The following is a 13214-nucleotide window of genomic DNA, read 5'->3' as shown; positions in this document are numbered from 1 at the left end:
TTTTTTTTCATCCAGTTTGAATGTCTAGAAGTTGGGGATCATCAGACCATAAATGACTCATCAGAGTTTACCAGAAAACGTAGCTATTCAATTCCTACATACTTCAGACAGATAATTAGCTAGCATTTAAGTAAACAGGATATAGCACAGCATGTGGGGGGATTATTCTTCCCAGAAGACAGGTATAATGTGCCAGTGGGTGAGGTGGTGGGCACTGCTGAGTCGCTCTGTAGAAGCAATGAGGTGATGACGTCACCTGCATTTGTTCTGGCTGCATTTAGAATGTTCATCAAAAATGACTGTTTATGTATATGTCTGTGTGTCCTTATAGATACATGTATATACATATGCATATATATATATATATATATATATATATATATATATATATATATATATATATATATATTGTGCAGAAGCTGGTATAAGACACTTCCTTTTAGACTCTGTGCATGCTGACATGAGTGTAATTATATCTAGAATGAAAGACAAACAAAAACATTTTGATTATTCTGATTAACCATTTTGTACACCAAGTCTGTTTTACTGTATTAAATAATAACCAGGACTACTTACAAAATCAGGTTCCAGTCTAGATATTTAGGATTTAAGCAAGCAGCATTTTTACTAACAGTATGAATGCACTAGTCTGCAGAAGAAGGAAAACACTGTGTGAGTAGGATTCAGTTATAGCCTGCATAGAAAAGAACAAGAGGTGACCAAAGACAAGAGGTGACCAAAGCATAGGGTGCTGAGAAAGTCTGGAGTAAGTCCCATAGTAAAAATCTCTGTGCTACACTGTACATTCATTTACTCCAGCATGTCTGCCCACTGCACATGCAAGGCTAGGTATATAGCACTGGGTTATGTGAAACATGCATTACTTTAACTGAGACTGCATTGCATCTACAATAGAAGGGAACTGCACATACTGCACACTGCCTCTAGATGGCAGCGATAGTACACAAATATTAGTGATATGATAGTGTGGTTCTGTAGCTGTAGATTATAAGCAGTGGCAATACCATTCCACTGATATCTACAAGTGTGGTATAGAGACCGTCATACTATTCCTGTAATGCTGCTATCAGTACTGTCGGTACAGAATACAAGAATGCACTGTAGTGGGACCTTACAAGGGAAAGGGCACAGTAGCAGCCTACAGATTTTATTTTATTTTATTTATTTTATTTAACATTTGTTGACCGGGAATGTCCGACTAGGTTCCATAGAGCCTGTTTTCAGCGGAGGCCGGGGAGAAATGCTCCAGATGCATGTCTTTGGAATGTGGGAGGAAACGAGTACCGAAGGAAAAAACCCACGCCACACACATGGAAACTCCACACAGAAGGCAGAAGGCACCCAAAAAAAAATCGAATCGAGAACCTTGCTGTGAGGTGACAATGTTAACCACTGCACCACTGTGCCGCCCATATACACAGAACCACTGAGGCAATGATTAGTATGCAGGTTTATAGTGCTTATTTGGGGGAAAACAGCCTGATATACAAGCTGTCTCAGCTATTCCTGAAAACACTTATATGCGCATCACTTATATCTTCCGTGACTGCCATTGGGCTTTAGCTACCTTACAAAACACTTTTGGGCTATGCATGCAAATCCAAGAGACATAAAGGCTGGCGACAGACCAACAACATATGCATTTGTACCACACAAAAAGGAACAGACGGCCTGGAAGCTCCCAAAGGGAATCCTAGAAACGAACCAAAATACAATGCAGCAAGTCTGTCAGCCAGATAATAATCCAAATAGTCGAAGTCAAATGAAAGTCTCTGTAAAAAGCCACCAATTTATTTAAGCCTTAAAAATATAGCTTTTCGTCAGTCCCAAGATGAACTTCTTCAGAAATAGTTAAATGTATCTACACCAAGTTACAAAATGGCCACCTGGCCTTTAAACTCTTACATCCATGACATCACTTCCCTTAATTCACCTTTAAAGAGATACAACATCACTACATATAATGAACATTATCCTGTCTCTTTCCTTACTTTAATGATATCACACTAAGATATAAATAAACCTTGCAATAAACCATGATTCCATTAATAAAAACATTTTCTAAAAAAAAGGGAAAAAAAGTCACTACTGAAATAACATTGTTAAAAAATTAATAAAAAATCAATCATACTTTAACCTACAATTGACTACAATTTGTAAAATAAATATAGTGACATAAAATGCATGGATATATACAAAATTTCACAAAATTTCACATAAGCGACATTTTAGACTATAATAAGGGGTGTCGGACAGTCAATGAGACTACCTCTCCAGGCTCTTTAACTTTAATATACATGCTATTGACAGCATGCCATTTAGACCCGGAGGTACAAATGCTCTGAGTCTCAGCTGCCAAAGCAATTCCTTCCTTTCTAACAAAAGTGAATCCATCCCCCTTCCATGCTTAAGGTTAATATGGTCAATTGCCATGAAACTAAAACCATGCTCAGGGTGCTCATGAATATGTTTAGCCAGGGCATTTTCTTCCTTATTCTTCTTTATAGCATAAGAATGTTCGTATATACGTTGGCATAATTTCCTGTCCATTTTCCCCACATAAAAACTCGGACAGGAATTACATACTGCTACATATATAACATGGGAACTTTTACAATTGTATCTTCCTTTTACTGTATAAATGCTATTATGTATAGGGAGTTTGAGCCCCGTTTTGACAAATCTGCAATATCTACATGAATTACATGTGAACATTCCAGATCTTGTGTTTTTTACTCCCGAATAACCTTCTAAGATATTCTTTAAACATGGGCCTGGGAAAATGGATATACGGTGGCCAAGATTTATCGTAAACCTACGTGGTCCAATAGCTACCTACATTTTGACAGCAATCATCCTTACCATCAAAAACATGCGATCGTGAAAGGACAATTAGTCCGAGCGGCTAGGATGGTGACCTTGTATGCTGATTTTTTGTTGGAAATGGATAGAATTAAAGAATTGTTTTCCAATAGAGGCTACCTGACCCCCATGTTGGTAGAGCTGATAATGGAGGTAAAACATAAGAGAAGATCTGGTGTTTACCAACCGCTTTTGGAGTCACATCAGGGGGTATTGAATGTACATAATGAGTCACAAAATAATTCTCAGTTTATCAATCAGTCCATGAGGTTTGTAATGACCTATAGTTTGGATGCTCCAGGAATAAGTTCCATCATTAAAAGATTTTGGGCTGTTGCAATCAGTGAGTTTGATGGGTTACAGCAGTTAGGTCAACAGGTAAAATTTACCCATAGAAAAGGCCCAGGTTTAAAGAATATCTTAGAAGGTCATTCGGGAGTAACAAACACAAGATCTGGAATGTTCACATGTAATTCATGTAGATATTGCAGATTTGTCAAAACGGGGCTCAAACTCCCTATACGTAATAGCATTTATACAGTAAAAGGAAGATACAATTGTAAAAGTTCCCATGTTATATATGTAGCAGTATGTAATTCCTGTCTGAGTTTTTATGTGGGGAAAATGGACAGGAAATTATGCCAACGTATATACGAACATTCTTATGCTATAAAGAAGAATAAGGAAGAAAATGCCCTGGCTAAACATATTCATGAGCACCCTGAGCATGGTTTTAATTTTATGGCAATTGACCATATTAACCTTAAGCATGGAAGGGGGATGGATTCACTTTTGTTAGAAAGGAAGGAATTGCTTTGGCAGCTGAGACTCAGAGCATTTGTACCTCTGGGTCTAAATGGCATGCTGTCAATAGCATGTATATTAAAGTTAAAGAGCCTGGAGAGGTAGTCTCATTGATTGTCCGACACCCCTTATTATAGTCTAAAATGTCGCTTATGTGAAATTTTGTGAAATTTTGTGTATATCCATGCATTTTATGTCACTATATTTATTTTAGAAATTGTAGTCAATTGTAGGTTAAAGTATGATTAATTTTATATCAATTTTTTATAAATGTTATTTCAGTAGTGACTTTTTTTCCCTTTTTTTAGAAAATGTTTTTATTAATGGAATCATGGTTTATTGCAATGTTTATTTATATCTTAGTGTGATATCATTAAAGTAAGGAAAGAGACAGGATAATGTTCATTATATGTAGTGATGTTTTATCCCTTTAAAGGTGAACTAAGGGAAGTGATGTCATGGATGTAAGAGTTTAAAGGCCAGGTGGCCATTTTGTAACTTGGTGTAGATACATTTAACTATTTCTGAAGAAGTTGGTCTTGGGACTGACGAAAAGCTATATTTTTAAGGCTTAAATAAATTGGTGGCTTTTTACAGAGACTTTCATTTGACTTCGACTATTTGGATTATTATCTGGCTGACAGTCTTGCTGCATTGTATTTTGGTTCGTTTCTAGTATTCCCTTTGGGAGCTTCCAGGCCGTCTGTTCCTTTTTGTGTGGTTCAAACATGCATTTGTGGCATCAGAAGTCATGCAGGAGTTTGAGTAATAAGACTTGTACTGACATTACTCAGTTTTTATAGGTTCATAGCTTATTACTAGGGGGGTGATTGAGCAGATCATTGGCAACATATAGCTACTCCAATTCCAAAAACTGGATACCCATTTCCATAAGGGATTGTTGGACCAGACATAGAATAAATTTATGGTTACCCATCCATTCCTTTTTTTGTCTTTCAATATGGTTGGGAACTACTTTGGTTAATATGAAGGACAAGTCTGTTCACATGCTGAAATGAGCATAGCATTATTATTATTATTATTATTATTATTATTATTATTATTATTATTACATTATGTATTAAGGACCTAATAATGGAGAAGTGGAGAGGGATGATAACATCCTTCAACCTAAAAGATATATTTTTGATAATCAGCTGGGCTAGTCAGAAGGATTTTCTAATGACAGCAGACATATGGTAGTTGAGGGAGAGTTCACTGTTTACAAGAGTCTGGGTCCCTAATATTTGTGCCAATTTTAAGGGGGGTTATTTATGCAGCATGTGCATGAGTACTCATGTTTTCCAGAGAGAACCATACCACACTTTTTACATTTACATTTAGACCATGGTATTGTCAGCATTGGTTTGTATGTATTAAACAGTTTTGTTGGATCTGGGGTTCCTCTACAGAGTTTATTATAACTCCAAGTCTACAATAATCTACAGACTTGGTCAACCAAAGACCATAGATATCAGCTTTAGTATTCAAGAAGTTAATACCAAACAGGATTGTCTCTAGTACTGAACCCTGAGGAATCTACAAGTAAAGAGCCTTTTACCGGAGAGTGTGCCCTCAGTCTTAATTGACTGGGTGTTATCTCCTATCTAGTAGGTTACATAAATGGTTTACATTTAGTTAATCAGTTTTCTATAATGACCATTTGCAGAATGCTATTGAAAACCTTGACCATGTAAGTGTCACCCAATGACTCAGTGACTTTTTCAAGAAACCAACAAAGCACCTCGATGCTGACACCCCAAATAATCCAGGCTGATCATTTACAAGAAGTTTATTATTGAGTGCTTTCATCTTATATATAGACTACATCAGGAAAATAACAAACAGAATATTCCCAGCCCTTATATAGCCTTCTAATTAACACAGATTACAACACTTGCTTTGATAGCTAACCCTAACAAACTTAATTGTGATAAAATCATATATTAAAACTAAATTTTATACAGTTGTAATATTAAATACAATTCTTGTTCCTAATTATTAAACTATACACATTTTCAACTTTTAAGAATATGTTTTACACAACCCTTTATGATGGTAAATACATTAATAAATAAATTTAATAATTTAATTACAATTTAGCTGCTCGCATTTTCAAAACAGGACCCAGGGATATTTGTCCATTGAGACCTGGGAGGGGGTACTACCATTAAGTCGTATCTGCCAAACTAATTCTAACCCCATTTCTTATTGTACACCCCTTGGATTGAGCTCCACCTGTTCTAATATCCAAAATAAAAACATATCTTTTTCACAACCCTTAAGGTGCCTATATAATGCACTGTATTTAACACATCTAGATATATCATAGTAATGCTCATATATCCTAGTTTTTTAAAGTTCTTTCTATCTTACCGATGTAAAAATAAGAACAAATGTGGCAGTAAGAAAGGTACACTACTCCTTCTGAAAAACAGTTAAAATGTCCATTGGCCTTCATAGGAATCCTCATAGTGGGAAGACTCAGATCACCACAGTTTGCTATATATTTACATTTGTTTATATTTACATTGGTGACAGGCCCCACATTAATATGTACATACTTTTCTAGAATTATTAAACATATTTCCTTTTCTAGACCATACTTCCAAAATGCCTAAGGAAACCTCCATTGTCCATACCAATATCAGATGGTGAACCTTTGCCAGCTGGATCTCGGTTCCACAGAAGGCAGGGCCATGTGATCTGTTTTCTCAATTTTTACCAGAGATAAATGCTAACACAGTGGCAACATAAAACTGTTTTAGCTACAATATATGTGAGGAAAGAGATACAAGGATTGAGAAAAGCAGAAATTCAAATGTAACAGTTGATCTGATGCTTTTGCTAGGGTTCATAAAGCAGTATATTTGACAAGGGACCTATGGCTGGAAAATCCAGTTTTAATACAGGTTTATAAAACCACTGCGAAGGGACACTATCCATCAGGAAAGAATAGTTTCTGTAGTAATTCTCTTACCAGAGGATTGGCTTTTGCATCTCATCTCATCTTTAGCACAATACCCATTCACCTTTTCTCTTTGTCCCAATATTGTGAGCAGTACAATAACATTATACTGTAGCATTCTAGAAAGTACCCAAACACTCCTGTGCTAAATATAACTGCCAAGATTGCAGACCAGTGGTCTTTGTAAAATTGTAAAGAAACAAAGAAAGGCACTGTGACATAAAAAGGAACGTGGTTTAAAATGGCCTCATTATCAAGGATACATCGCAAAACACTTAAGACAAGTTCCCTTCCATTCAAAGAGTCTTTCTCAGAAACTATGTGTTGCAGCTTACATCCTATTTTGCATTGTAAGGACAATCTATTTTCTTGAACCTATATCCAGTACCTGTGGCCCGATATCCCTTTCATTCACCTGTGATCACAAAAAATAAGAATATTTACTTCATTTTGCTGCAATGTAGGACCAACGAGATACAATAAATACATTACACATATTGCATCACAAATGTTCAGGGATGTATCATTACACCACATATAGTAACAGAGTTTTTTTTAATCTAAGGATAAACTGTGGAACAGAAGTACAGTGTCTGATCATACTGGTGGTGACCTGGGTTTAGGAATAAAGACAGAGCACTGGTAAAGCCATTTCAGAAGGAAGGAAACATGAAGTTGCCTATGGCCAACAATTTTGTCTCTTGTGGACGGTTTTTGGGGGCTTCTGCTTTATGAGAGAGGGCCAGGGTCTTAAAGTAATCAGTGCTGTTGGAATTCAGTAATGCTCAAGCTTTGTTTGTACAGATACATTAGGTAGAGTAAGTATGTAGATCGAGCAGGATAATATACTCACTTTGTTGTGGTACGATTACATGCAGAGTGGGATGGCTTAAGGAGGAAAAGATGCTCCAAAATAGACTGATATCAGTCAAAATAACCTAACCACAAGGAGTGAGAGGCCTGCATAGTTGGCAACATGGTGATGAGGAAGGATCCTTAAAGAATGACAAATGAATGGCAAGACCATCAGGCACATCAGGCACATCAATCAAAAATATAAACACTCATGCCCAAAAAAAGTTAAGTTACTATGTGTACTTTAATGGCTGAGGAGGACATAGAGGATATCGGAGCTTTGAGGATCTCATATTGTAAGGGGCTGCAGTTCTTACAGTTTCTAGGAAACACCAACTCATTATTCCATATTGGTGGAGGCTTTGTTGCTCAACAGTTATCAGACAAAATCTCTATTTGGTCAGCAGGCTGCTGTCCCATGTTTGAACTGTTGTACTCCATTCCATCCATCATTTTGTTACTTTAGACACTGGCAACTGATAGCCTCAACCATTTGTGAGCCCTATAGTAACCAAGCTCAGTCTTTTTCATGAAGTACTTTCATGGTGGGTTTTCTGTGTCTTGTTTACTGTAGTACAAATGCATCATTGTCAAATTCTGCTGTTTATCAAATAGCAACTTCAAATTGTGATGTTATTCATTTACTCCTATTACCTCTCATAACATACAGTTGGCACTAAAACTGTGCAATTGTTTTAGACATTGACTAGATGGGTCATTCATGGATTTTAAAATGTTGAATAGTTTAATCCTGGCTCCAAGACAAAGATGTGTAAAGTCCTCATTGTGAGCCACCCAACCTGAGTTTTCAAGGCAGCCATGGTGGTACAGTGGTTAGCATTGTCACCTCACAGCAAGAGGTTCTCTGGTTCGATCCTCAGCTGGGGTGCCTTCTGTGCGGAGTCTGCATGTCCTCCCTGTGATCGCGTGGGTTTCCTCTGGGTGCTCCGGTTTCCTCCCACATTCCAAAGACATGCTGCTGGTGGATTGGACACTCTAAATTGGCCCTAGGTGTGAGTTTGTGTGTGTGTGTGCCTTCTGTGGAAGGTTGGGTGCCGAGCTGGCAACTCGACACTGTAAAACTCCACTGCCAATCATGAGCAGACAGGTGATCCGCTGTGGCGACCCCTAACCAGGAAAAGCCGAAAGAAGAAGAAGCTGAGGTGTTGGAAGAGCAAGGATGGTTATGGGAAATAAACGGCTATGGCACCTCCATCCTTGGGGGGGTGCAGTGGTTCCCAACTAGTTCCTCTGCCATTCTTGTGCTAAGGGTGGAGACCTGTCCACACTGAAAATAGGTGCAGGTTTTGGGAAGGCTGTGTGCTATTGCTGTCCAAGCTGGTGATGGTAGCCCTTGCCTTTGCATGTAAGGCAGTGCACAAATATAGTTGGGGAGACACTGGAAGTCCCTGTGGTCCCTCAGTCTTTGGTATGCCAGGGGGTCCTGCTTTGCTGAGGTGCAGTTATTTGGATAATAATTCCACCTTTAGTAGTGCAAATGTGTATATCAGCACCAGGGGTAGGGTTAGACATCTGCCCAGGGACAAGCAAGATAGCTCACCATGGGACCAACAACCTGGGGACAAGCCAAACCTGAATAGGGGATGAGGTTATGCACCCCACAGGGATAGAGTGGAAAGGCTGGGTGTGAGCAGGACCCAAACATCCCTCATGGCTGCCTGAATGACAGGCTCTTCTAAACAGCTCTCCTTGTATTATACTTGGTAAATCCCTAGTACAGCGGTGAATAAGCTGAGTCTCGTGAGGGAAGGCTTGATGGCCAGCAGGTATGGAGTGAAAAGACATCAAGGAAAAGATAATTTGAATTGTTTGGAGTGCTATGAATGCTTGACACAGAAAAACAGTGTAATTCACTTAGAGTTCCTCTTCAAAACAATGACAAATTCTAATTCCAAAATATAGTAATTGCACAGCCAGACAAGATTATAAAAAAGATGCTTTTTATTATTTCACAAACAATATACATTTTATAAAATACATATTTTACACTGAGACTTCTTACACAGACTTTAATTTGCAAGCCTTGACATCCAGCCAGTATAATAATCAAAACAAAACAGAAATAGTACTGGACAACATGGTAAGGACACACAAATGCAGCAGCTTATAGAGAGTAACACAGACATATGTAGCATTCACACACACACTCACTTATACCAGTGTCAGACCATTAATGACGTTTTATACATAAAAATACACATTATTTATAACCACATATTTGTATAAAATATATTATTTCTAGATTTGATAGTGCAATACTGTTTCTGGTATTTTTAAAGGAAATTTTACCCATTAGTTTTTCATAAACAGAAAGAAATTAAAGCACGCAATATCTAGTATAACTTTATCATGACCTTAACTGTGATTAGGGTTGGGATTCATGGGAGGAAAGGATTGCACATTGGTCATAATGTATTACAGCTTTTATGGGTACATTACTGTCATTCATACCCATATGCAGACACCCCACCCTGCAGAAGCCCATTAGTTTATGCTGATGTGATTTAATTTAAAAAGCACTGGTACAAAATTCTTAGTTTGGCATTAATTTCATAAAGAGAAAAATTCAAATACTCATAAGCAGAAATCAAACACACTTATTTCATTTCAAGCCTGACCCGATGGAGTGGGGAATTAGTTGAAAAAATTTCAGAACCTGTTTAGTGGATTGTGCTTATATGAGAGAGAAACTGATATCCAGTATTCATGCTTTGCAGAACCATTAATGGCTGGCTTTTCAGTGTCATACACTTTACAAACCATGTCATTCTGGGCTATCTCTTACTGTAGTTGCCTGTGTATTGCATATATTTGTGCCCCTGCCCACACTTCATGATCTGGTACACATAGAAAAGAAAACACTACTAGAAAGAAAGAATAACCTTGGTTTTCTTTCTTAAATGTTTTGAAACTCTTGTACCCTCATCCAGACAGATCATAGCAATGTCATATGGGTCTTTGCAATGCTTAGAGGTCTTGCTTTATTAAGGTGCATTTATTTGAATGTTTCTACCTTAAGGTCATCTAGCTTAGTGGGCACATTGTCTTGCTGGTTGTTCTGAGTGTAATGTTTTCTTCTCATGGAAACATAGACAACAATGGCATAAACACTAGTAGGGCGCATCATTGTATTAAGGGTCATGGACCTGTTTGGCATCAGGCTATACCTACATACAGAAAAATGTATAATGAGAGGGTTTGGCATTCACGGGGTATTTATTATGGCTTATAAATACAAACCCTTACATAAAACATGTATGTATTTATTACAGTCAGACTACCTTATTTCTAATGCTTTGGATCACCTAGAGCACATGCCCAGCCTCATCTGAATCCATAATCAATATAATTCTTTGAAATCCACAGACTAAGACGCCATTTCTCCTCTGTCAGATGGTGCTAGATTTTAATACGCTATACATACCCCCACTTCATTATTTATACAGAGAGAGTGTTGGCTACATTGACAGGTTAAGTTTACAGGAAGGTCTACTGGTTTACTAGCCAAGGACCTTTGTACATATGGCTTTACTCAGAGTATTGCAACCTCAGAATCTGAGGATATGCAAGTGCTACCCCTACCACATTTCCCCAACCCCCAAATGTAACACAGGTGAATATAAGGATGGTATGGGACAGACCCTGCTAATCAGGACCAGGAAACAAAGGATGGGATTGCTAGTTCTAAAGAAGAATTACACATGCCCCTTTGAAACAAGGGCAATAAAATGTGCCTCTTCTGAAATGCTGAGGAGGTAATGAGTTATTGCAAAATAGCAAAAATAAGTTACTGTTTCAAACAGATGAACTCCGTAGCCATTTTTTTGAATACTCCATAGTCAGTTTTAAACAAAAGTTCTTCTCACAGTACTCTCATAATGGGTACTAATCAGGCTGGGCGTTGATCTGCTCACGCCTGTTATTGTAGAGGCTGAAACAATGGTTGAAAATCCAGAATGTAACAGTTTTCTGCTTTCTTTCATAGATCCACTTCAGTCTTTTGCAGATTATCCTTTGTCAATTCTTCATTTACCCGAGTTTATATATATATTAATTACAATAAGAATGTTCTTCTCTAAGGTTCCATGACCTGGCCCATAAACAGAATAACACCTGGAATGATAGAACAGTTGCTATTAACAAGAGATATAGCACTTCAGATATGTAAATCTTCATTTAGAGTGCAGTGTAACAGTTACAGATAGTAAGGTTAATTTGCATTCACAGTCATAAGGTATCTAAAAAGCAGTCTATCTTTCGTATATTGTAGAAATTGCTAAATGACACTCATTCATGGCTTTATCCAGTTTATGGTCACAAGACAACTAAAGCTTATGATGCTGTTAGTGGGCACAAAGCAAACTAATCCTGGGTAAGATGTCAGTGTGTCACAGAATTCACTCAGTCACTCACTGACACACTCAATCATTCATTCACTCACTCATATGGCATGTCTTTGCTATGTGCTAGGAAAATGACACCACACTATAGGTGACTGTTCAAATGTTATTTGAGTGAGTCAATATCACTGGAAACCCACTTTCTGTGATCATTTATTTTACCAATTTCCTCACTGTTGTGTGACTGTGGAGTGAGTATGTAAAAGCTGGGAGTCTTTATCTGGCAGTATTGGATTTTTTATGTTGATCGCTAAAAGTGGTTATCAGTGATGTATATTCATGATAAAGTCACTCTCTGAAATGTTTTTTGGCAATTCAGCATGATTTTGAAAGTGATGCATTCTACAAAAACCCATGTGGATACAGGGAGGATATACAGGTTCCACACACGAGGCACCCCAGTAGAGAATTAAACTAACAAACTAAATGGTGTGAGGTAGCAGTGCTAAGTGCTGCTGTACTGGGCCTTGCATAAATTAAAGTTCTATCCTTGCACTATATAGCACTGTCTAACAAGACACTGTCACAGCAGGTTTGCACAAATACCGTGCCATCTGTAAAGAGAAGTGCAGACCATAGTCCATGTTCAACTACTATGCTGACTTGCTCAGTCTTATAAAGCTAATGCCCCACAACAGTTAGAAGATACTATAAACACTATAGTAGACAATGGACAGATGTTGCCATCGAATTACTTAGAAATCTTATTTCAACAATGTACTGAAGAGTATATGTTCACCATGAATGTTGGGCAACTGTTCCATAACAGTTTCATACCCATGTTCACACATGAAGAGATGACAGAGTGAGTTCCCATGTTCAAGGGTGTGAATAGTACACTCACAGAGAGGTACCAACACAGTGCCCTTAAAACATTTAACACCATATGCAGACAGAGATGTATGTAACTAATCATTTGAAAAAGAAAGTTTGCTTGTGGTTGTACCAGGTAACCTCTAAGTTTGTAGCAAAGCACTGTCACATAAGGGCACCAGTTCTTAGCTTAGTTCACATCAGACAAGATGTGAATATTAATATGATACATGTGTGCGTGTGTGTGTGTGTGTGTGTGTGTGTGTGTGTGTGTGTGTGTGTGTGTGTGTGTGTGTGTGTGTGTGTGTGTGTGCATGCAAAGGCCGTAGAGAAGCATTTGAATATATGCTTGCTCCTCCCTCCTCCAACAAATATTTACACCTTATATTCACTGGATTAGGAACAAAAGGAAGAGCTGAAGTCCTACATGCAGGTGATACACTTTAGGAGGAAGGGGACATTGTAGTCTT

At 37.8% G+C, this 13214-nt stretch overlaps 1 protein-coding gene across 1 annotated transcript in view; it reads right to left on the bottom strand.

Moving 5' to 3' along the window:
• Positions 1-9454: 9454 nt before the first annotated feature.
• SERPINE1 (serpin family E member 1) overlaps positions 9455-13214 on the bottom strand; it is a 30314-nt gene continuing 26554 nt past the window's right edge. The window contains exon 9 of the mRNA XM_044077164.1: positions 9455-11644. Within this exon, the coding sequence (XP_043933099.1) occupies positions 11607-11644 (38 nt within the window). The 3' untranslated portion in view covers positions 9455-11606. The remainder of the gene's footprint in view (positions 11645-13214) is intronic.

The sequence above is a fragment of the Protopterus annectens genome, chromosome 7.part0 (assembly GCF_019279795.1).
Source record: "Protopterus annectens isolate FY-2018-M chromosome 7.part0, PAN1.0, whole genome shotgun sequence".
Taxonomy (NCBI): Eukaryota; Metazoa; Chordata; order Ceratodontiformes; family Protopteridae; genus Protopterus; species Protopterus annectens.
This window is presented reverse-complemented; position numbering and strand designations above follow the sequence as displayed.